Below are 26,931 nucleotides of genomic sequence, written 5' to 3' on the forward strand. Positions count from 1 at the left end.
ATGAAGATGGAAATGGGACACACGTAGAAAGCGTACTCTACGGTGTCCGGGCTCCGGCAGAAGCTACATAATGGGTTCCAGTTGTTGTTGAACTACCACTTATTCACATTGACTGGAAGGTGTCCATAGGCTATCCTCCAGGCCAGGTCTTTTCTTGACGGGTAACCTCGATGTTTAGAGAGGTAGCCGAAGAGGATGTTGTTGTTGTTGATTCCTAGATCCGGAACGTCAGTGCGAAGGATGTTAAGGAGATGATCATACCACATCTTGCTGTTCCGGATCCCGGCAGTGTTCACACCCGACGAGCGGAATTGTTGTACTAGCTGGCAAAGTCTGTTGTAATCCTCTGGAACAATGTCCGCCTTGGGACCCTGGTGGGCTGGGATCCTTAAATCCTAAAAAATCTTAAATCCTAAGAAATACCGCACAGGATAGCTGCAGGGATGGTTGTCTGTAGTATCCTGCTAAGATGGAAGGCGGTATTGCTTAGGTATTTGATGTTAAGGACGGGGAGGCCGAAGCCCCCAGCTTCTCCGGAAGTTGAAGGATCTTCATGTCAACCTCCTGGCATAGACTGCCCGAGAAGAACTTCAGGGGTTTCCTGTAAAGCCGGAGTTCTTGATCCTCGCTGATGTTTGTTATATTTACGACGTGCTAGTACATAGGGCACAAGATGGTCTTGATGGCAGCAGCCCTGGAGGAGAGCTACAGCTGTCCGTTTGTCCAGTCCTTGAGACGCTCGACTGTGGTGTTGATAAGTTGTTGAACGTCCATCACGGGCTCTGCTGCAAATGGGACCCCCAGGATGGTGAGGGGGTCTCCTGTGGGGACGAGACCCTTGGGGATGTTGTTTAGGTCCCAGACTCCATACGTCTTGATCTTAGTTTTGTCGGGGTTGGGAGTTAACCCCGACACTTTGAACCTCTCTAAGATGTTGAAGAAGTTCTGTATGGAGTCGTTGTCCCTGAGGGTCATCACGGGCTCTGCTGCAAATCGGACCCCCAGGATGGTGAGGGGGTCTCCTGTGGGGACGAGACCCTTGGGGATGTTGTTTAGGTCCCAGACTCCATACGTCTTGATCTTAGTTTTGTCGGGATTGGGAGTTAACCCCGACACTTTGAACCTCTCTAAGATGTTGAAGAAGTTCTGTATGGAGTCGTTGTCCCTGAGGGTGCCCACCACGTCGTCCGCATATGCAATTACTTTGGAGTCATCCGTGGTGAGCGGTAGTGGAATTCCTCTCACAGCACGTGAGTTGTTGACTGCCCGTAGAAATGGCTCAAGGGCTAGTGCAAAGAGCAGCGGACTGAGGGGACACCCTTGTTTAACCCCTTTCTGTATGTTAATGGGGTCCGAAAGGTGTCCGTTGACGAGGAGGCAGGTGAAGCTGTTCATATAGCTTCCTCTGATGATGGAAAGCAGTCCAATGCTGACTCCAACTTTCTGCAGGATGATAAACAGAAAGGAGTGTCTGACGCTGTCGAACGCTCGGTTGAGATCGATGGTCAACAGTGCCATTGAGTGCATCTTAAGGTTGACCAGACGTAGCAGTTCTCGGATGAGGATGAGATTAAACTCCATCAATCGGCCAGGAACACCATACACTTGTGTGCTGCCACGAATTCTCGTGGCACGTTCCCTGTGTTGAGAAAGTTGTTGAATAGTGCCACGAGAATGGGAAGGATGTAGTCCCAGGCTTCTCGATAGAGTTCTGTGCTTAGTCCGTCTGTCCCAGGCGCTTTCTTCGTACAGCACTGCTTGAACGCTGATGTCACTTCGGCCGCTCTGATTGGTGCATCCACTCCTGCTTGTATGTGCACAGGGAAGGGGTCAATATTCCAACAGGAGTAATCCTGGAGGGTACTGTTTTCCTGGTAGTGGTTGTTGTATCCCCAGAAGGCTTTCAGGATGTCGGGTGTTGTGGTGTAGGTACACCTGCCTTCAGCGATAGTGGTGATGGTTCGCTCCTGTCGAAAATTGACGTAGCGCCTATTGTAGAAAGCAGCCGATTGCCTGTCTTCCGAGCGGAGGTGGAGTCGGATCTTGGTGTTTTCTTCAACCTGCTTAGTCTCTCCGCTTCAATGTCGAGATTAATGTCACGGATAGCGTTGTGACATGGAAAGCCTTGGCGTTTGCCACGAATCAGCTTCTTTCCATTGTCTGTAGCCAGCAGTACCTGTGTTGGGATTACCCCCCACTTTATCGTACTATAAGGATAACAAGGTTATCCTTATAGTCCTTAAAGAAAACTTACATACCTTCACTATACGAATGACTTAAAGGTGTGCCTGTATATATTATAACATAAAAAAGCCAAAGGCTATTTTTCTGGCAACCTTAATTGTAATGAAGGGGATTCTTTGATGTGTATCTGCCAGTAAGCGAAACTCTAAGAACTAGGACTAAGATCTATGAGTTTCATATACCGAAAAACTATCGGCAAATCCAAGTGTAAGTAACCACTTGGTAGTACAACACCAAGCCAACTCGTATCAAAGGTGGAGCAAGCTCCCTCACTATCCTTGATATTTTCTCATAATGTAGAAACACAGCCCCTAGGATTTGGACATACACTTGTATTTGCCGATAGTTTTTCGGTATATGAAACTCATAGATCTTAGTCCTAGTTCTTAGAGTTTCGCTTACTGGCAGATAAACATCAAAGAATCATTACTATTAAGGTTGTTGCCAGAAAAATAGCCTTTTGGCTTGTACTCTTTATCCACTTCTTCAGTCCACAAAAAAATTCCTTTCTTATTTCTAGTTTTAATTAGAAGCCGACAGTGAATGTTTTGTATAAGTAATGTAATATCTTTAATGTGCATACTTTAGTTGGTTGACAGCATTGGGAATTTGCAGTCACCAATAGGAGACTTAAAAGGATTTAATATTAGTGTATACATAATTACTTATCGGAAAAACTAATTTAATGGATTTGCTACAGCATCGTCTTATATTCGTTTTATTAGAAGGTTTTTATACACTTCATAGAATAATTTGCATAACTGAATAAAAAAATAAAATCAGATGTCATAGTCATCAAGAGTGAACACAGGTTACATGTAAGGTTTTTATTACAAACAAATTTGTGGAAAAGGTCTTTTTTTTGTGGAAAAGGTCCCTCTGTGAACAGTAGATGAAGATTGCATTGTTTTCATCAGCGTCTGAAGGCTTATTTTTCAACAGGTTCTTCAATAACGAAAAAAAATAAAAAAAATCGAACTAATAAATGAATAGCTTTACGTTTTTAATTTTTGCCGAATAGAATTAAAAAGCCTAATAAATAAAAATTAAATAAAAATAGATCAACTAATAAATATTCAATAAATACTATCATTACAAATATTTTATAAAACGAATAGATATTCTAGCTAAGAATATTACAACTTTCAGATTCTTTCTCTGTAGCTACCTGTTTATCTTTCTATCTCTTTTTGGTTACATTATCTTCACCCTTTTTTTTTTATTCCTCTTTCTCGTTTCCTCCATCCATCCTAACCCATCTCCCTATCTCTTCTGCATTCAACTCTGAGAGGACGTTTATCCACTCAGAGATGCTAGACCATCTAATTTTCTTTGGGTAAAGTTCGTGTTCTCGCCTAAATTAACAATGTAAAAACTGCTAGGAGAGAGTACTTTTGTAAATTCGCCGACAAGTAGATGCAGCGTCATTTACTTTGCAAAATTCCACATATTGGACAAGTATTGGAGTTTTGCATATGGCCTTTATAACGACTTGCGAAATGAGCGAATGATGGGGATCTTGTAGTGAGAAAGAGCCTTCTCTCTCTCTCTCTCTCTCTCTCTCTCTCTCTCTCTCTCTCTCTCTCTCTCTCTCTCTCTCTCTCTCTCTCTCTCAGTATGATGTAGAGGACGAGTTTGTTACAGGTGATTTCCGTAAGAAGATACTCATTAGCCAAAGTATCCACTTTGATCGTAATGTGGGGGATCAACCCCGAAGGATGAATCAGATTCCTCCCCTAAAACTTGTTTCGTATACGACAACGAATAGTGGATCAATACCGTTCCCTCTAATGAGTGTGATCTTATATGATTGCATTGTGGGACAGTGGCGCACCCAGGGGGTCAGGGATCCTGTCCCCAAAAGAAAAAGAAAAAAAAACTAGAAAATTTTCCAAAAATCTTTTCCTAATTAAAATCCATTTTTTTAAATTTATGTTGTGTCGTGTCTTCTATTTCTATACTACTTATGAATTAGCGATCATATAAGGTGGAAATATCCTATAGCTCTCGGGAATCACGGCTGTTGTGAACGCAAGGCAAATGAAGTACTGTACGCCCAGAGATGCGAGACCCTTCGACACTTTTGCGCATGTCAAAAGAAGGAGCATCCATTCCGATATTAGGGTAATCAATGCGTTTCGTGGGATGAGTGTTTATTATTATACGTCGGAAAACTAGCTTTTCCGACGGAAATATGGAAATAGACAACAGAATCAACAAAGCTGGTATGGTAGGAAGTCAATTGAATAAATTCATATGGAATAAGAGAGAAATTGGTCGAAACACTAAATTAACTGTATACAAGACAGTGTTCAAACCAGTTTTAACTTATGGATCTGAGAGCTGGGTCAGAAGTAAGACAATTGACCAAAGACTAGAGACCGCAGATATGAGAGTCCTGAGAAAAATTAGAGGCGTGAATAGATGGCATCGATGGCAATATCATATTAAAAACGAGGATATTAGGAAAGAACTTGACTTTGTCAACATCCAGGAATGTGTTAGCAGAGCTAATCTCAGTGGTATGGTCACTTAAACAGTTTGGGAGAGGAAAGATTAGCAAAACACATTTTCTCTGCCAGGTTGGTAGGAAAATGACCCAGAGGACGACCAAGATATAAACGGATTGATACAGAAAAAATAAGTAGAAGGTAAAGTTAAGAGAATTTCACAGTAAAATAGGATACTGCAATATTGAATATTATTATATTTGATGTATATCATTGTTGAGTCATGTGGGAAATAAGAACCGATTGTTGAGAAAGAAGATTAGTAGTAGATTTCATTCTATGTTGTAACAATTGAAATGACATTTTGTTTTAGGCCTCCTATTGTTAGGTTTACAGAGCATGATTGTTCTTACTGAGAGTAGCGCCTCCTACTGGTAGATCTATGTCCGGTAGATTTCTAAAAACTGACACAATGTTGTATTTTAGATTTTCCATTGTTATATATTGATGACACAGTAGCGCCCCCTGTGGTATATTAACGCAATTTTTTTTATCTCCGTAAAGCTCAAAATTTTGAGACCATTTCTAGAGAATGGGGCGTCATACTATGAAATAAAAAATGTATTTTTTAAATAACTTTACAGTCTTATGATTTTTCTATAAAAACAGACATAATTTTTTCCACTCTAAGAAGAAAAAATAAAATAAAGAACACCATCCAACAAAAAGATGGAGCTGTGAACAATATCTACATTGATCCTCTATTTCTGAAGGTCGGAATAAAAGGAAAAAAACTCAAACACATAAAAAACAACTTCTATCAGAACAAATTAGTTCTTTGTATTAACTGGTCGGAGTGAAAAGACCGACATCCCCCCCCCCTCGTACAAGGCTCTGTCATTATCTTATCATTCTCATGTTCTTTCTTTGTGTCGGAAAACCTTTAAAATTGAACCTCCAAAGTCTCTCATTGTTTTTACTGAGGATATAAAAGTTTTCCTGCGTGTGTTTGGTTTTCCATTTTTTTTCTAGTTCTCAAATCTTGTACATGTTTTTGTCATTAAAAACTTTTCTATTTCCTTTAACGTTTTTTTTTTTCTGTTCTCACCTTCAGCATTTAAGTCTCTTACTACTCCTCTCCCATTGTGAGGAAATATCATTTATATAACGAAAGTGGCAAATAATATTTGATGTCTTTATCAGTCTGATTCTGGCAGGATCATTCTTCCATTGTATTGAGTCTTTTTTTTTCTCTAACTGATACGTAATCCTCGCCTACTCACACATTTTTTTTTCTTTCCTAAAATTTTGCTTTGTTTCTTTTCTATGCGTCTTTGGATTTTTTTAAAATTTCTTTTATAGCACATTCATTTTTCTGTTGTGTTCTTTTGACTTTCAGAATTTTTTAAACTTTCAATTAGCTTGCGTCGACCCTTTAATCAACATTGTTGTTATTGTTGTCACCAAAGTTGCTAGTAGGGGACGTTAGTTTATAATTAATTATTAGAAACCGGAGTTGATTTTCTACATCGGCACCAAGATTTTTTTTTTTTCTCCTAAATCAATTTTTGACTCATTTTTTTTACATTCATTCTCTTGTGGAAAATGACAGGTTTTATTTTTAAAGATATTTCGTTAGTTTATAGTCATTCTGTAAGAAAAAAAAAAAAAAAAAATGCATGGACTTGAGAAAGTTAATACGAACCGCACCAATCAATTAGGGAAATACCGAATTGAAATTGCAATAATAAAAGTGATGCAGGATCTCACGCCCTTTAGCAAGATATAATCAAAAAATATTTTTTGATTACTACATAATTTACACTTCAGAAAAAGATGTTAACGAACGGAAACAATAGACATTGCATATATTTTTGTGTCAAAGACTTGTAAAAAGTGGACAGTCACTTAATAAACCTCCTTCACAATAAGCTTCTGATACACTTCTTTAAATTTATTTAGTTTCTAGGCAATCAGAAATTCAATTTTTTGTTACCGTTTTAAATTGCCTTATCACCTTTATTTAAATAGCTTTACATCTGCGTCCTCGTTTGATAGAAATTTTATTTAGATAAATAATTGCGAGCATGTCTCACGTGAGAAATCTATTAGAATTCTCTTGCGAATCTGTTTCAGCACGTTCTTGACTCTCGTGCTGTGTTGATAACTTTTATCTCTTATCATTAAATCCATGTGAATAATAGTCTTCCAATGTCTTGGAGAGAACAGTCTTCAAAATTGAAAAAATTGCATTTAAAATTCGACTATTTATTAATCAACCATTGAACGACATTCTCATCTGATATACGCAAGCATAATTTATGTTGCTATGGAAACATGGAAGAATGAAATATGTCTGTCATAGTTTGCGATAATATAACCATCATGTGATCTGTATTATAAAATTACACACACACTGAGCTTATAGAAGAGTACCTTCATCTTCGCTGTACGTAACTTTTGTAATATTTTTAAATGTGATCAGAAGTCTTGTTAAAATTGTTATAATTGTAAGCTAGTTTTTTAGTTCATAGTTTGAAATGCAATTGCGCTCGTGCGAACTCATAACAATCCACACATTTCATTTATAACAATGGTTTGACAAACAAGCCAATATTGAAGATTTCTAATATGTGAAAATAACTGAAATGACATTAGGATTATGAAATGTGAATAATGATAAGATTAAGGGAGTGTAGATTGCAGAGTTTTGTGCCAATAAGCAAAAAAAAAAAAAAAAAAAAACAGGAGATATATAAGCTAGTGAAAAAAATATAATGTTCTTCAAGCTAAGTGTGATCCGACGATCATTGTTTACGCATTGTGAATACAGACTATAGCGACCTCTGGTAGTCTACTGAGAAGTCAAAGTTTGTTTTTATCCGTTTAATCTGCAATAATCTATTTCATCGTTGCAGAATAATGAGAATAAGCTTCTATTTATGTTCCTACAACATCTGGTATTTACATTTTGGTATCTTTACTATGATAAAAATTCAAATTAAAAATACTTCTGTCTGCTTCTTCGTTCTCTGAACTTCGCTACAAAAGAAGGAAAAACTAAGAAAGAAGACTATGAGCAAGACAGCCAGCATTATTCCCTGAACGTCTTACAGAATCTAAACTTCATCGTTTTAGTATACCTGTGAAAAGAAATTCAATAATTGCCAGGTGTTGTTGCATTAGCAACGAACATCGGTAGTCCTTTCTCGGCTCTTTTCTTGGCATGATTGAAGTGACAAGGTAAAGAGATAAGAAAGAACAAATTGCTTCATCACCTACCTTGTCATGTGGAGATGAACCGCTTCGATCAATCCAAATGTGGGAATCCACGATGAAGTTTTTCTATTTTATATGAGTTTTTCCCCTTTGCTAATAATGCACACTATGATTTGAACATTAGATGCATATACATTGCTGTGTAAATGCATCGCTTATGAATTAAATAGAAAAAACTTGTCTAATATGTTTAAAAAGTTTATATTTTTATTAAGAGATTGAAATTTAGTTGAAAAAAAATAGAAATTATAATCTAATATTAGGTACTTTTTTTAGAAAAATCTAAAATAATAAGACACCATAATTCTTTTTATATATAATTTTTATTAATTGCTTTATTCATCGATTATTGATGCATGGGAGGGTAATGGATGGCAATGCTGTAGCTAATGAAGTTCTAACTGAGGCTCGGCTATTGCTGTTACCCTCCTGCCATGATCAGAGCTTTAATAGCTCAATAACACCTTATCCCTACACTGTCCTCTACAGATAACGGGGAAGATGAAAAGCATTCTTGCTTCGCCCCTTTAAGCCAGTCCTTATAAGGACTATATAAGGACTATTGATGCATGCGAGTGATTGGCAAAAAAAAAAAAAGATGGCGTCTCGCGTGTTAGTGTTTCGTGTTGTGTATTTTTGATGGTGAATTGTATGATATATATAGAGGTAAGCGTTCTTCATTTTCTGAAATTTCATATGCTATTGATTTGTACATTTAGTTAATCGCTCGATATTGCTGGCAATCCTTTCCATCTGCAATATCCTCTACAAAATTTCTGCTGGCAGGTCTCAAGACCTGTGGGATTTCTAATTGCGATCATAAGCAATTTTCCAATCACTACCTACTAGATATAACAACAAATAAAGCAGACATGGATAATATTACTGATCTACTAGAGCATCTAAACAAAGAACAAGCATTAAAATTGTTTAAATTACTGCTTAAAAAATTTGACACTGAATGGCCAGGTTTCCTAAACCTGTACACACAACCGGAAGAATCCGATGATATGGACGGCGAAGTGGAAGAGATCAATGACACATCCATCTCCCTGCCCGAGAGCCCCAGTGAGACGGTCTTCTCAGGAGAACAGACGGGCAAGAGACGGCGAATCGAGGAAGATCATGTGCAAAACGAAACTACCTCACAAACAGTCCCGGAAAAAAGGGAAAAGGTCCCTCCGGTAATTCTCCGTGAAAAGGAAAAATGGACCACAGTTGCAAGAAACCCAAGAGAACATCAAATTGGATACTCCTGGGCCAAAAACACCGACGAAGGTGTAAAAATTCAACCAACAACAGTGACAGACTACAGAGGAATAACAAAAATGATGCATAACAACAAACTACAGTACCACACCTTCGCACTAAGCAGCGAAAGAAATTTAAAGGTTGTACTGCGAGGTGTCACAGAAGGCATTACCTCCGAGGAGATCGCGGCTGACCTTACCCAGCAGGGCCTATCACCTATCAAAGTCAGCCGGATGTACAGATCCGATAAACAACCAATGCCATTAGTATTGGTTGAGATACAGAACACTCAAAGACAAATTTATGACATAACTGCAGTCTGTGGACTTAAAATATCAACAGAGCCACTCAGGAAAAGGGCATCAGCAGGGCAATGCCATCGTTGCCAAAAGTTTGGCCATGCCCAAAGACTCTGTAAAGCCGAGTTCAGATGCCTGAGGTGTGGCGAGAAGCATCAAACCATTACATGCACAAAAGCAAGAACCACACCAGCCAAATGTGCCAACTGTGGAGGTCCCCACCCAGCAAACTATAAAGGATGCAGCCACCATCCCAGAAATCACGGAACTACAAGACCCGTCCAACCTCCCCCTATCTGGACCACCAATCAAAGCATCTCTGCTGCACAGTCATCAAACCATCAAAACCCAAGCCATAAAAGTCAGGAAAGGGCTCAACCTTCCACCAAGACCTATGCTGAAGCAGCCCGCCCAAAGGACACAATACAAAGCAATCAAATAGGCTCCAACATCAAAGCAATACTGACTTCTTCGCTAGCCACTATGCTCCAGGAATTCAGCAGAACAAACCCAACTCCATCCTCCACAAAGAGATTCCTGCAAGGAACCCATTCCATACTCACAGCACTCAACTATGAATAAAACAAAAGTAAAACCTAACTCGCTTCTAATTGCAGCCTGGAATGCCAATGGCCTCACCAACAAAACATTAGAACTACAGGAATTCGCACAAAGACACAATCCGGACATAATGCTGATCAACGAGACCCACCTAAGACCTGCCAACAACCCAAAAGTGAGAGGATACACAATATACCGAACGGATAGACTCAGCTCCAGAGGGGGAGGCACTGCCATCTACATCAAATCATACCTCCACCACAATGCCATATCCAACCTACAGACTACAAACCTGGAAACCACAGGAATACAAGTCCACACAAACAATGCTGGAAGCCTCAAGATATTTGCTGCCTACAACTCACCAAGCAATCCTCTACTGACAACAGACCTGGATGCAGTCCTCGGCAACATAGATCCCACCATCATAGTAGGTGACTTGAACGCCAAACACACAGCATGGTTCAGCACCACCAACAACAGAAGTGGTCGCATACTACACAACTATTCAACACTTAACTCAGTTGTGATAGCAGGACCCACTGAGCACACTCATTACAGCCCGCATGGCAGATCAGATGTACTTGACATAGCTATCCTTAGAAACATCAGTTATCAATACAAACTAGAGACGCTCAATGAACTATCATCCGACCACAACCCAATACTGATCAAACTTGGCACGCAAGATCAACTAGCCCACCAGCACACCTTCATATCGTGGGATAGGCTAGCTAAAATCCTACCAGAATACATTGGTCCTGTACCAATCATCCACAAAAAAGAAGACATAGATGAAGCAATAAGCAATTTAACAAGCCAAATTAAAAAAGCACTAGAAACAGTCACCAAAACCGCAACCAACCACCCATCCGGTCGGCTCCCAGAAAACATAATGGACCTCATCAGAACAAAAAACAAAGCCAGGAAAAGATACCACAACACAAGAGCCCCACAGGACAAGAAAACTCTGAACAAGTTGAACAACCAAGTCAGAAAAGCACTTCAAATCCACAGGAACCAGGATTGGGACAATAAATTATCATCGCTCAACCCAGAAGATCACACAATATGGAAATTTCTAAAGATTCTGCGCACTAAACACAATCCCCTACAGCCCATGCAAACTGCTCAAGGAACGGCGCACACGGATAAAGAAAAAGCAGAAGCAATAGCAGAAAACCTAGAAAAACAATGCAGCCCGTCATATGATAATATAAACATCACCCACATATATAAAGTCCACTAGCAGGTCAAGCGTACCTTAAATCAGTCCGAAGACAAACTGCCAGCATCACCCCCACTACTCCAGTTGAAATAACCAACATGATAAAACATCTAAACAACAAAAAAGCTCCAGGGCCAGATGGAATTACTAACAGAATCATCAAATTACTTCCTAGAAAGGCTATTATGCACCTGGTTAACATAACCAATGAAATATTGAGGATACAACACTTCCCCTCTGCATGGAAAACAGCAGACATCATACCAATAAAAAAGCCAGGAAACAATCCGCAACTCCCGCAAAGCTACCGTCCAATAAGCCTACTCTCCAACCTGGGAAAGATTGCTGAAAAAATTATCCTTTCAAGACTTCAAGAAAAATCAGACCAATTAGGAATAATCCCAAACGAACAATTCGGCTTCCACCGTATGCACAGCACAGTGCAACAAATACACAGACTAGTGGAGCATATCACTCAAGGATACAACTGGAACCTTCACACAGCTGCAGTTTTTCTGGATATTGCCAAGGCCTTTGATAAGGTATGGCATCAAGGATTACTCTATAAACTCATTCAGGCCAACATACCAACAAACCTTACCCGTCTAATAAAATCATACCTCACTGACAGATCCATGCAGATAAAAATAAATGGCACCATCTCAACTAGGCGCAAAATCCTGGCAGGAGTACCTCAGGGATCTCTTTTGGCTCCTTTACTTTTCACAATCTACGTGGCTGACATTCCACAGAACCTGAGGACTACCATCACAGCCCTATATGCAGACGACACAGCCATAATGACAAGATCTCTCCGCCCACACCTGGCCATCAGTCGTCTCCAGGATACTATCACAAAGCTAGAGAAATGGTTCTCCGACTGGAGGATACAAATAAACCCCGTCAAAAGCTCAGCTATACTCTTCACCAGACGCAAAGCCTTCATCCAAGATGATATTGAACTTCTCGGAAAAAAGATACCATGGCAGACAGAAGCCAAATACCTTGGAGTACAGCTAGACAAAAAGCTAAATTTCAACAGCCATATCAAGCTCATAGGCACAAAGACATCCAGAACCATAGCCCAACTCCATCCCCTGATCAATCGCAACAGCAAATTGGATAAACGCAACAAGCTGTTATTATATAAGATGGTAATTCGACCTGTAATCACATATGCATCCCGGCATGGAGTCACACATCCAAATCTAACATCCAGAAACTACAGAGGATACAAAACAAATGCCTGTGGATGATCTTAGACGCCCCATGGTTCGTCAGAAACACGCAGATCCACAGAGAAACCGGAACCCCTGACATCCGTTCTCTCCTTCATGACCATGCCGAAAAGTTCTTCAGCAAGGCACATTCTCATCCCAATCCACTAATCAGACAAGCTTCCAGTTATAGTGAACATGACTATCAAAAACACAAAAGACCCAAGGCAATCCTGCTTTCAGCAGAACAGAGCTAACTCCATATTCACAAAGTGCGAGCATAAGTCTCACAACCTCCCCCATCAAGCTTCTCCACACAGATAAAGGGGAAAACAAAAAGCATTTTATGCTTCACCCAGCAAGCCAGTAACGTTGTTGTTGTTGTTGTTGTTGTAGTGATGCATGCCTATGATTGAGTCAAAATTGCCAAGAAGAGCTTACCAGATAGATAAACCAGTGATATTTTTAAAGGGTTGAGAAAAGCCACAAAAGAAAACAATTAATATTGCATTGCTTTTATGTATGCAAATGCTTCAATAATTAAGCGGATTTAATGAATATGTAAATCTGCGAAGTTTATCACCAATAATTACAGAATAATTTGCAGCATTATGAAACTTCTTATCTGTAGGTGGTTCCCCCTAACGACAAATATTAAGATTTCTCATTGGTAAGTGCTTGACTCGAATAGCAAATATTGAGTCACTTAAGTCACTGGAACAGAAAACGATGTAGACACTAGAATGTAAATAAATAATTTGCTGACTATAATTAATTAATTATTTATGATAAATAAATAATTTTAATCAGTAAATTATTCATTTGCATCAAGTGTCTTCGTAGTTTTCTGTTCCAGGAATGTTAACATTAATCATGCAACAACTTCGAAAGTTTGAATGCCTTATCGGTAAGTGCTTCCCTCTAACGGCAAATATTGTAAATATCCCTGAATATGTAAAATTGCAAAAAATTCTGTAACATTGAACTGAAAGTAGAAAACATGTTGCTATCGTGGATCTTTTCAAAAATATTAAATAACTTTTAAAAAATTGATATACTTCTTTCATAAAATAAAAGTATTTTATTTTATATTGTAAATATCCCTGAATATGTAAAATTGCAAAAAATTCTGTAACATTGAACTGAAAGCAGAAAACATGTTGCTATCGTGGATCTTTTCAAAAATATTAAATAACTTTTAAAAAATTGGTATACTTCTTTCATAAAATAAAAGTATTTTATTTTATAAAATTTGGTTATAATATGTGAGAAATATGTGAAAAAAAAATTAATTATCAATTACATTTTTAGTTCGACGAACCTGGCATACAATACAGTAAAAACAAAAAGTATTAAGTTTAAATTTTCAGTAATCAAAAAAAGTTTAATGATACGAATAAAATTTAGCAGGGTTCCAACAGTATAGTTTTGAATTCAAACTTCTAATGCAAACAGTCGAACAAAGCGGTTGGAAAGTGATCTGTCATCCAAACGCAGTCGAAATGGAGGGCAGTCGATGCACGCCAGGAGACACTTCTTGTTTACAACTTTCTTTAGATTTTTTAGTTATTGAAAGATTATAGACTAGATCTGCACGTGTCTGCGATAATATGGTGACAAAAATATAAAAGTTTAAAAAATAATAATTTATCAAAATTTAAAAAAAAAAAATGTGCCTTGTATCCCTCAGAGACATTTTGCATACCTCTTGGGGTAGGCATACCACTTTTTGAAAAACACTGATCTAGAGGAAAAATTTGCGAAATAGATGCGATTCTATTCAGATTAAGAAAAAGCTTTTTTGGTGGGGGGGGGGGGATTTTTTCATACGAATCCACAGATAATCGATCTTTGGCAGGGACAAAGAATGCAAACTCACCTTTAGTCGAAAGAGACAAATAAAGGTTCCTCACGCCATTAACGGGAATTCACCCCATGTCTTTCCGACCAAAGGGCTCAGTCTATACCAACTGAGCTATGAAGGCTGTACTCCTCCCTCTGAGAACAGCAAAAGTACTAAGAGGTTGGAAAACGATACACATAAGGTATTTTCATTAAAATAAAAAAAAACTATCATGCTTCATATTACGTCTGCTAAGATAAAAGCAACAGATTTATCATACGATGTCTTCAATAATGAAGACAATCAATTTCGACTCAATCTGAAAGTTTATAAAACTCTACAGTCTGCTCATAAGGATTTATTTAGGATTTACTCAGGAAGCGGATCTTTAATGAAACCTACCTCTGACGCTATAATCAAATCTAACCCTCTTTGACCTCGAATTCTTTGTCATATGCTGTTTAAGGAAATTGTCTCGCAACATCTTAATAAATTTGGTTTGTTTTCTCATGAAATTTGACTGCTACCCAATGGATGTTCCGAAAATGAAAGTCAATCATGATGCTTAATCGTTTAGTACTCTTAGTTTAGTACTTAGGTTTAATTGGTGATGAATTTAATCGTTGCTAGCAACTAATCCACTAGGTCCCTACAATACCCCACCATGCTTTTGATCTTGTTAGAATACCTCACACCAGCACCATTGATAGGGTGTAGCATAGAGGCAGCCTGCCTCACGGCGCTGTTCAGACATATTTCGGTAGCCGCCATATGAGGGCCGCAGCAATAACCCAAGAAAGATTGGTTGCTCTAGCAACTATATCGATAGAGGCGGACATAGCTTATAATTTAAATTTAGAATAGCTTAAAAACAGTTTTATTGTGCGATATCCCTGTAGAGCGAACATTTAATTAATATTATTGTGTAATCGTTGTGTATTAATCTTTCTCTTGTAATAAAAACAAAATAGCAATTGGAAATTTTCTTATATTTTTGTCTTATAATCCATCAGGGGCGATATTAAATCGTTTGCCTCATGGCGCTATCTAATCTGGCGACGGTCCTGCCTTACCCCAAAATAACTTCAAACTCGATACGTGGAAAACAGTCATTATTTCAAACATCGCTTTCTGTCCTACCTGAACTCAAATCATCCGATATCATTAAGATCACTCACTTCCATCCTCTCCTATCTTGCTTATCCTCCCTAAAAATACTGAACTCTTTACATTCTACATCAATCAGTATATCTGCTTCTGAGAGCTACGTTTCACTAATACCAATAATCTGTGGACAAAATATATTAAACAAGGATAATAAACTCAACCTATTTGTTCCTGATATGCCTGACATTTGCGTAAACATCATAAATTACCTCTGTGCTCTTTTTTTTATACGTTCCGCTCGAGTTTCTACGACTAATTTCAACAACTTTCAGATCCCAGTTCATATTTAATTATTATTATTATTATTATTATTATTATTATTATTATTATTATTATTATCATCGTCATCAAGAGAGACCTCCAGGGAGTCAGGGACTCATCGAGGGAGGCCACATACCATACACACCAGCTATCATACTTATTCTTGAATTCATTGACGCTGCTTGCACTCACAACATCCAGTGGTAATCCATTCCAATCTCGCACCACCATCTGAGAGAAACATCTAGCCCTCACCCCCATTCTTAGTGGCATTCATCCTCGGCTTCCAAGGATGCCCCTCTTGTCCTTTCCTCACACATAAATTGAAAAATTCCATCTACTGAAATCCTGTATGACCCTTTCAGAAGTTTGTAAGTCTCAATGATATCATCCCTCTTTTTCCTGTTTGGTAGTGCCTGCAGTCTACAAATTCTCAATCTATCTTCATAATCAGTATTCCACAATCTTGATATCATTTTTAACACTCCTTTGCCCTCTCTCTCCACTGTATCAGAATCAAAACAGAAACCAGAACACCAGACCTGTACATAATAGTTCAAGTGAGTTGTTATCAAGGCTTTGCTTACTTATCAAGGCCAATTACTTAATAAGCCCTAAACCAGACAAGCACACAATCATTCGTTCAACAAAATGGCATCCACGATTAAACATATTCATATCATTTACATAATTGCATGATTTTTTTTGTGTCTAACGCGTAACTTTCAGTAGTCCTCCCATCATAATCTAATTCCCCTGAGTCTCTGTTTTATATCTCATATCAGTTAATAATTTTATCAGGCTCCCGAAACTATTCAAACTAAACTCAACCTATTCAAAATCTGGCTGTCACTCTTATATAAATTCATTCTTCCTTCAAAAACTCTCTCCATACGTCCAAAAACTCGCACTCATTCTTTCTAGAGTGCCAACATATCGATCATTTGCCATCATAGCACTTACTATTAATTCAGTGCTATCATATCTTGGTAATGTACTAACGCTTCACACTATCTCACCTAGAAGACAATATACTTAAACGAGTAGAATGTAAGAGGTATTTTATTTATAAAGAAGGTAGAGCAAAAGGATATAAAGTAAAGTATTGCACATGATAACTGAAGAACTTCAACTAACAAAAATAGAAGTTAAGGAGTTTTTCAGGTGTACCGAAGCTGATTCACCTGAAATTATCGATACCACATAGAAGCAAGCAGGGCAAAATATATGGGTTGTATTGGTTGCAAAGAGACAGAAAGATGCGAATACCATGTATGTGCAGATTAGCTCAATTGTGCAGACTGAGCAATCATTATGAGTGAATTCATTATGAGTGTTACTAATAAATAATTACGTGAAACAGCATGGGATAGAGGAGATTAGGGGTTGGAGAGAACTGGAAAGCATTAGAAGAAGTATTCGTAACCACAGTTACCACTATGTTTTCGAGTGCGCAGTGCTTCACGTCAATCTGCTTCAGTTCGATATTGTCCCTTCTAACTTCCTCAAGTAATTCTGGTGACGCCAGTTTCCAGATGCTTGACAACTGTTTTCTGCTTTACTATGACTTGTCGCTAAGAGATTTCTGTAATGCTTCTATTTTTCCTCTACTTACCGGTGACGATTCTTCTACTTTAATGTTGCGGTCCACTAGATGACAAAAACTGAGTGCTGAAAATCCGTTGATTCTCCTTCTGTTGTGTAATATCAGAAGCATGGCAATGTTCGCCTATGACTTCTATTAAACCATCCACTTAAGAATCCCTCATGTTTTTAGTGTAAAAAACGACCTGTCAAACGTTCACTTCACCACAGTTTAAAAGCCTACAAATATTTGCAAGGTCTGTGTATATTTTAGATGATAGGAAGGTGATTCATGTGAAATTATCGGTACGAGATAGAGGCCAACAGGACAAAATATATTGCAGACAACTGGACAAAATAGGTTACAACTATAGGCCAGGTGCGGGAGAGAGAAAGATGGACCACAATGGATCACAGTGTGATCCACGTGAGGATCACAATGGACTCTTTGCGAGGATTTTTCTAGAAATAAGCTGAAAAAAACAACGTTTTCTTTCTGCTTATTTCTCGAAAAATTTAACAGCTTACTCGCAGAAAGCACTAACTTAAAACATTAAAAGAACAAACAGCAATAGTGAATCCACTTTAATTAATTAAATCAGCCAATCATTTTATATAAATATATGCTGAGCAGTTATCAACTAAATCTTCTTGTAATCTTCTAATACACATGATTAATTTAGCACATAAATAATCCCCGTAATCAATGTCAATCAGTCCATGTCGCAACGCCGGTAAATTAGTCTTAGCAAGGTGATATTCAAACGCCTGAAAACAGGCAGAATCTTGCCAAATCATTAAAAGTACTCACAAGTCATCCAAAATACGTATAATTATTCACCACTTAACACATATTTATGTAATCTTGTAATCTTCTAATATTTATAAATCAACACTGAAAAACTATTAATATAGTCACCAAAATATACTTGAAGGAAAACATACAACCACCAAAATACACCTTACTCCACATACCATATCCTGCGTGTCTATCTGATAAGCTCCTCTTAACAATTTATATATCTCAATCACATCACCTCGCCTAGGCTAACTTACCAAACTCGCAAAGTACATTTCCTCAACCTTCATCATAGTCAATATTCAGCAAATCCAACGCTGCTGTTGTTATCCGCATCGGAACCTTTTCATGTGTTTTTCCCTGTTCTGGAAATCTAGGTTACCAAATTAGTGTGCAGATGTTGTCTAGTCAAAAACCTAACAAATGATCATTGGTAACGTCTATAACGTCCGCGCTTTTACATTATACTAGTCAGCAGAATAATCCTTCCACAGCCATTTTATTTTCTTGTAGTAGCATAACAGGAAATCTCCCTTGAATTTTTACTAATTTGTTTCGCTGGTCTCCTCTCCTACTCTGACGTCTTTCTTATTAGACTTGTTGCCTTTTCTATCTTCCATCTCATAGGGTTCGTGTTATTGTTCACTTTTTCCAGTCTTATATTTTCTCTATTATCTTCCCATCTTCCGTTATTCTTGTTTAATTTTCCTAGTTATCCATCCTACATCTACTATTACCTTTCGGATTTAGATACAGAATTTGTTATTGCTACCATCAGATATTTTTAACTATCTTTCACGCAATATTAATCTCTTTTCTTTCAAGTTCATTTTTCAACAGAACGATTCAAGCTATTTCTTGGGCTTTCATAATCTTCTACAATATAGTTTCACACGTATTTTCTTATTTTTTATTTTTCAAATACCTCTGCATGCCTTCGTTCCTCCAAGGTTAGGATCATACATTTACTCACACCAACTAGTATTAACGATAGTAACAGTGAGGTAATATCTTGTCCTAGTCACATCTCCCGACATTATTACTAAATCTAATATCCTTAACTCATAAGTTCCTTCCATCACAAACTGCATCAGACCGTGATCTGTTAAAAACTCAAGACCTCTTTTTTTCACCGATATGCTATTTTCTTCCTTCCAGTTTATATTTCAGTAGTTAAAATCCTCATTACGATAGCACTTTTAGCACTAACTAACCAAATTACTTGAATAGTTCTTTCTCATTTCGTTCCAAATCTGTAGTGCTTTCAGGTTATTGAGACTGAAGTGTAAAAACCAATGCCAAACAAAGCACAGGAATTTTTTTTAGAATTTACTCCAGATCTTTTATTGTTTACTGCTAACCTTCCCTCATGTCTGTAATCATCATTTTCAACCACCATCTTATTTTCTTGATTGGATATCTGCGCATTCCCATTAAACAGTAATATTTGTATAAACGTTTACATATGCATGAGATGGCGCTTCGAATCTGTTGACGTCAGGCATGAACTGTTAGCTAGAGTGCTTTGAAATAAATAGAAACGAAGTCAAATCGTTTGGTGTAGCAAATTAAGTTAAAGGGGAAAATATAATTAGCTACAACATTTGGATTTGCAAATAAAGTTGTAAGGATATGAAACAGAATTCAGTTATAAGGGTAAGAATCTACTTGCTGTAAGATTCCACTCTAACAGTCTTATATTGTATGTTAGAGTAGATTCTATAGCGTATTATTTACCGATAGTCTAAAACGAAGATTTTACTTTCTGAATAAGCAGAAGAGTTTTCGTTGAAAATATTTTAATTACAAATGTACTGTAGTTATAGATATTAAATCGTATGCAAAAATATGGAAATGTTTTCCAACTGACTGAAAGTGCCGAGTCAAATTAATAAGTTACATGACACGCGTGTCTTGATAAATTTAAGCGACCGGCAATCAGACAAAATATTATACATAAGTCATAATGCGGAGTTTATGGTCTTGTCACATTATTAAGAGCAAAGTGTAGAACCTAAAAAGACTTGTACAAATCAATTTTAAATCAAGTAATTCTCTTGATCATTCTCATATAGTCATTATGGCTGCGCAGTTGTGTAGGCTGGTTTTAAGTGTGCTTTTCTTAAATTGAAAGGATGTTTTTTTTTTTTTATAAGTGCATAGTTCTCAGTATGATGCTTCTTTGAAGTTAAGTGTGTGTTTTTTGTGTGGCTATTTTTGCATTCCGTATAATTGGTTTGTATTTAGAATAGCATTAGATTTGTAGTATATCGTTGTTAAGCCTAATCTCGCTATTGCGGCAGCGTGTATAGTGGGTGTAGGCTGGTTTTAGTGTATTTCCTTTTAAATTGAAAAATGTTATCGAAAGATGTTATTTTATAGAGTGTGATACCCAGTTAGATGCTTCTTTGAGGTTACGTGTGTAAATTTTTGCGTTGGGTATTTTTAGATTGTTTTTCGGTTTGTATTTTATAAAAACTATATATGCACGTGCATATATAGTTTTTATATATAGTTTTTTGTGTGTGTGTGTGTGTGTGTGTGTGTGTGTGTGTGTGTGTGTGTGTGTGTGTGTGTGTGTGTGTGTGTGTGTGTGTGTGTGTGTGTGTGTGTGTGTGCTCGCGCGCGCGCACGCACGCACGCACGCGCACACACACACGCACACACACACACACCTACCAATAATTGCCCGTACACCCTCTGTTATTTGAAGTTATGGAACATTTCAGGTATGTTAATAACATAAAAATTGCTGTACAGATAGTAGGAAGCAGTATTTCATCGTAACAGTTGAATACAGGTGGTTTCGCAACACCAAGTGAACTCAGTGACTTCGAGAGAGGTGTCATCGTGGGCTGTCACATTAGTGGCATGTCCATACGTGCCATTGCCGCTCAACTGGAGCATCCAAAATCAACTGTTGGCGATGTCATCAACAAATGGAAACATTCTGGCATCACTAGTGCAGGAAAACACCCAGGGCGGCCGCCGAAAATGACTGACAGAAGGTTGTTAAAACGGGTGGAACGCAAAAACGGGCTACAATCGGCACAGACCATTCTTGATGAGTTCCAGAGCGCCAATAACACCATGGTGAGCACTGATACTGTACGAAAATAACTCCATTTACTGGGTTTTCATGGAAGACTAGCCGAACTGACACTTCCGTTGACTTGGTTGTTTAATGAGAGTGTAGTGTCCTTAACAATCCCTGATGAGTGAAAAGAGGGCAAGATTGTTCCATTGCATAAAGGTGAAAACAAAACAGATGTTTCAAATTACCGACCAGTTTTCATTTCTGGAGTGGTTGTTAATGTCTTAGAGAGATCGGTTAAAAATAGAATACCTGATTGGATGGAAAAGGAAAAAATTCTGTATAAAAGTCAACATGGGTTTGTTAAAAAGAGGTATTGTTTTTCAAATTTACTTACATTTTATAATAAGGTGACTATCTTTCTGGATAGGGATCATTCATATATATAATGATAATTCTGGATTTTGCAAAGGTATTTGACAGGCTACCACAATAAACTGGTGTATAAGTTACGGCAAATAGGATTGGAAAATCAGTTGGTTGATTGGATGCAAACTGGCTTCTAATTGATATCAAACGGTGGTATGTAGAGGTTCCATGTCTCTTAGGAGGAGAGTTACTTATGGAGTCCCACAGGATTCTGTTCTAGAGCCATTGCTGTTCAATTTGTTTCTTGATGATATTGCGAGTGGTCTGCAAGCTGATATTCAGCTGTTTGCGGATGATTTTAAGCTGGGAAAAGCTATTAGAAATGATGCAGATGTACTGGTACTTCAGACCGATTTGAATAAAGTCGCTATGTGGGCAGACAAGTGGAGATATCAATTTAACACCAGTAAATGTAAGGTTTTGCACTTTGGATCTCAAAAAGGTTAAGTGGATCAAGCGTTGGATCTTGAGATATTGGTGGATAAAGAATTAAAGTTCAGGGGACATATTGCAAAAGTGATATATAAAACAGCACAAAGAAATTGTTGTTGTCTTGTCCTTTGAAGAGTCCTAGATACTGCCAGTGCGCTCCTCGCACTGCCCCGGCTATGTCGATGATCCCGCTCTCACAGAGCTGTCGTTCAGGACTATGATCATCCACTTCCCGCAAGGCCACTGCAATTGCTGGACAGGCAAAGATGTGAGTGGGTGTCAGTTCAGTATTGGGGCAGTTGACTCTTCATTAGAAAATTGGGTGCCGTTGCCACGTTAGTCACCTTGAAATCGGAACATAAGAAATTTGGTCAAGAGCGTCAAGGGTCCAGGGGGGGGGACACGAGGAGGTGTGGTCGGACTTCTCCCCCCTAGCACAAAGAAATGCCAGTATATTAAGAAGAACACTGACAAGTAGAAATAAGGATGTGGTCATTCTGCCGTACAAGGCTCTTTGATTAGACCACATCTGGACTACTGCAGATCGATTTGGTTACCAGCGTTCTTAAGTGAGAAGCAAGCTCAGGAAAAAGTTCAAAGGCTCAGGACAAAAGCAATATCGGGATTGTAGAATACTGACTATGAAGACAGGTTGAGCGAATGTCAATTGCCGACTAGTAAATATGCAGAAGAGGAGCGAGCGATATGATTGAGACATAAATTGTTAAGGGGTGCTTATCAATCTTTTTAAAATTAAAATAAAAAAAAAACGTTTTTCATAGGGTTGGAGGAGGGAAGGGAAATGGAGACAAGAGGTCCTTCTTGAAAGTTGTATAAAGGTGTAGCGCATGAGAGAGCACAGCATGACTTTTTTGCATGGAGAGTGGTTGGTGAGTGGAATGCATTGCCAAATGAGGTGGTGAGTGCGCACACATTGAACCAATTTAAAATGAGATATGGTAAACATTATCGCTGTTAGAATGCATCTTTCTATTGCCTCCATTCATGAGTCTTGACTTCAGGAGGTATTTGTATAATAAGAATAATAACACAGAGAGACGCAGTTTATCTTCGGAATAGCATTTTTTTTTCTTCAAGCCTTCTCAATCTAAAATAATCTCAGAAAGAGAGATTAAGAAATTAAGAAAGTTATATGAACCTTTATCATTTAGTAATATTGTTGTTGTCGGTTTACATAAAAATGTGTGGTAAATAAAACTTCTCCATGTAACATCTGTTTAATAAGTTCAGTGTGTCTTATTCATAATTGATCGTCGATTTCCATGCAGAGATTACTCCTTTTTATCACAACAGCTATCAAGCTCTCAAAAAAACATTTTTTGTACCCCTGTGCGAAATCGCTACTCTGTTTTATTGGTAGCCTGGAGTAGCAGAAGAAAGTTCATGTTTGGGCTAAATTAGAGAAACCTGATTATCTAACCACAGTCTATCCATGATTCTTAATTATACGATTGGTGTACGACATCTTTGTGAATGGCTCTCACATTTAAAAAAAAATAGAAAGTACCTGCTTCTAAGTTTCTGCAACCTGTTACTTACTCATGCCTGATTCATTTTGTATATGAGATGCTTTATGGGAGATATTCCTTATTTTTTTAGACGAGATATAAGAATAATTTGTCGAAATTGGTTGCACAATGCAACCTAGAGTCGGAATCTGTGTCATTTAATTTATTATCCCTCCATTTTCCTTCAATTTTGGGACAATCGTATGGAGAATATTCGGTAATCTTAAACTTTCGAAAAATAAAATCGAAATTTAAAGTAGTTAAAGTTGAAATAGCAAAAAAGACCCTGGATATTTTCAAACGTCCCATTTTTTTTTTTCCAATGACATTATGGAAAGTTTGAAGAAAAATATAAATCAAGGAAACATTCATTTGAATTTCGTGATATTTAATTGCAATGTTTTATGGTATATGCTCAATATTAAATGAAATATTTACAGTTTTTGCAGCTTACAACTCCACCTATAACTATGGATAGTGATGATGATGAATTTACACATAGTGAATTTGACGAAGACGAATTTACACATAGTGAATTTGACGAAGACGAATTTACACATAGTGAATTTGACGAAGACGAATTTACGGCTAGTGCAATTGATTATCAAAAAGAATTTACGGATATTGCAGTTAATGATCAAAAAGAAGAGAATAAATTTGAGGTAAATAATAAACTATCCTTTGTGAATTATTATATTTTCGAAACAGTTTCACCTTAAACATTACCTATAAATTTTTATCTTACTTTTTTTTTTCAAAAATAAAAATGCCGACTTTATATTAATAAACCACGAAATGTTTTAAAAATGGCATTTTTCAAGAAGTTGGCACGAACTCATTGGCGCTTTAGCGAAACAGAAGGAATAAACGAAGTCAATTAATAAACTCCACGACATCATTTGTATATCTTCAAGCAAACATGAAATGAGCATTCACAGATGAATGTGCTTGAAACTCCATTAAGATTACGTTGATGTTACTAAAGACATGTCGACAGTGATATTTATGAAGATCGTTGCCAATCATTGAAGCTCTTCTGAATTATTTGGATCCAACAGTTTGTTTGAATGCTTGTGGGTCATCATTTAGCAATAGACACCAAAAGCAAAGAACGAAATCTAGTTATTAAATCTCACTGAAGGCATGACTCATATTTGGAGTCTCTTATGAAATTTTACCGAAGATAACCAACTTTTTCAAGAAAGATTGACAACTTGTCTCCATCGTTCAAGCCATCATGTTAATGAGTCCAAGCTATCAATTAGTCAAAGCTGTTCAGGAGCGAGTAACTGTAGACAACTGTTCCTATATCGTGTCTTGAAACCAAACACCCCTCTTAGTGTCTGCAAGAGTGAGTTCTCCAGTAGTTTTGAGAGATGCTGGGTTAAAAAATAGCGTTTCCGGAAAACAAATCTCAACTTGCGAGAGATCGACTAACCTGGGAACGACTAAGTCGACGAAATGCTCAGGAAAATGGATTCTAGTTGGAGACTAGAATCGAACTTTCTGGTTACCTAGCTACGGATATAAACGCCATTGCCACGAGGATGCTTAGACACTTGTTAACATTTTATAATATTAATTTATGCTTTGGTTTCAAATTCCCAATATGGAAGTTAAAACTAAACCATAAACCAACGTTTTGTTTTTATTACATGCTCACCTTGTTGATACATCAACAAGGTGAGCATGTAATAAAAATGAAATAAAATAAGAAATTCCATTCAATGGTCTTAAATACATGTTCATGTGTATTTTAATTCTCAAAAAAAAAAAAATCAGAAATATCTCCCTAAATAATGAGGATAAAATAAATAGCATAAAGGAAATGAGAATGCAGTAATAACTGTTAGTAAAGAGATCGTAGTGGCTAAAGATATCCACAGATAGTGAATTCGATAAAAGATTTGGAAAATACTAAAATTTCATTATAGCACATATTACTATTACTTTATTATTTGTACTTAACTGCCGTAAGGTTCAACTAAAAGAATAAATAAAATAAAAAAACAATTGCTATCTGATAAATTATTTCAGTACTGTGAAACAAGGTAAGGAAAACAGCTAATCACTAATTCTTCGCTTCCCGTTACAGATTTGTGGTTCTGGGCTTCCACTTACTGCATTCGTGGAACATGAGACCAAGATAGAATTGGAGATCGAAAAATCATATGAGGAAAAACACCTCATTGGATTTTTTAAGAAAACTGCTAATAAAGAAGAACGCTGTGAATACTGTCTCAGAGATGATAATCCAAGGACACGTTTAACAGAATCTACAGAAATCAGTTTAAAAAACATAATAATCATTATTTTCGTTGTAATTCTAACAATTATCACACCCATCCTTATTTCTGATGCCATGGTTCGCTCTGAGTGTAACCCTGTTGAAAGAGATACCATGAGTGCAGTGCTGGAATATGTTAAGGGTATGTTGGAAAAAACTATCACCTATGGGATTGAAGAATACAGATTCACCCCCCACAACACGACGAAAATGTTTTCGTTGGTAAAATGTTTTGAGAAAATATTTTAGAAAGATATTAGGGTATGTGTGTTTGTGTGTGTGTGGCATTATATCGTACATAATAGGAATGAATTAATCAAATAAAATTCCTTTTAATAACTTTTTACCTTTCATTAAATTCTCATAATATTTCTGGAATTATTTCAAATAGAAAGAAACTCTCATTCATAATGTCCCGATTTGCATGCAAAAATAATAAATTACATAATTCTGTGTGCATGAGGGGTATCCTTATCTTCATAAAACGCGTTTATTAAATATGATTGGCTTTTGTTTAGTGTAGAAGATAATTTATTGGAAAAACAAAACTGTACTTACTATAAATTAATCGATAATATTTAAAGGATTATACCATTATAAATATGTTTAAAAATAAAATATTTCTATTATAATACAGCTATATTGCCTGCTTCAGTTTAGGAGTGCCCCTGTTTAAATGTCATTGGCTATTTACTCATGGGTTCTTGGGGCATTATGAGTGTAGATGTACTAAAAAGTATATGTAGCTTAAGGAATAGAAATTGCACATACCTTTTTCTGGGTGTTGTGGCTTTTCCTCTGTCTGCGATGTCGAGAACTGCAGAGTGTGTGTGTGTGGTGTGTGTGGGGGGGGTAGGCAGTTTGGTAGAATAAGTTAGAAAAACCCGGGTTTTTTTCGTAATATATAGAAACATATACTTTTATATATGGTGGGGAAAAAAGTGAAAGGGTTAATTTTTTAAAATAAGGAGGGGGAAGGGGAAAGGTGGTTGACGGGGTGTGGACCGTTTCGACTATTCGTGGTCATCATCGGAACA

General features: G+C 37.3%; 1 protein-coding gene across 2 annotated transcripts; it reads left to right on the top strand.

Moving 5' to 3' along the window:
• Positions 1-13,329: 13,329 nt before the first annotated feature.
• Positions 13,330-26,583, top strand: LOC150105940 (uncharacterized). Of its 2 annotated transcripts, none has more exons than XM_090393708.1 (3): positions 13,330-13,436; positions 24,048-24,269; positions 25,703-26,583. In XM_090393708.1, exons 2-3 carry the CDS (start codon positions 24,078-24,080, stop codon positions 26,141-26,143), a joined length of 633 nt encoding a protein of 210 aa, XP_090249834.1. In that variant the 5' UTR covers positions 13,330-13,436; positions 24,048-24,077; the 3' UTR covers positions 26,144-26,583. The 2 variants fall into 2 exon arrangements, with proteins under 2 accessions (XP_090249834.1, XP_090249833.1); XM_090393707.1 differs by lacking the exon at positions 13,330-13,436 and adding an exon at positions 19,731-19,839.
• Positions 26,584-26,931: the final 348 nt, after the last annotated feature.

This window comes from Typopeltis vanoorti, chromosome 6 (genome assembly GCF_054136105.1).
Source record: "Typopeltis vanoorti isolate ZY-2024b chromosome 6, IOZ_Tvanoo_1.0, whole genome shotgun sequence".
In the NCBI taxonomy this organism is placed as follows: Eukaryota; Metazoa; Arthropoda; class Arachnida; order Uropygi; family Thelyphonidae; genus Typopeltis; species Typopeltis vanoorti.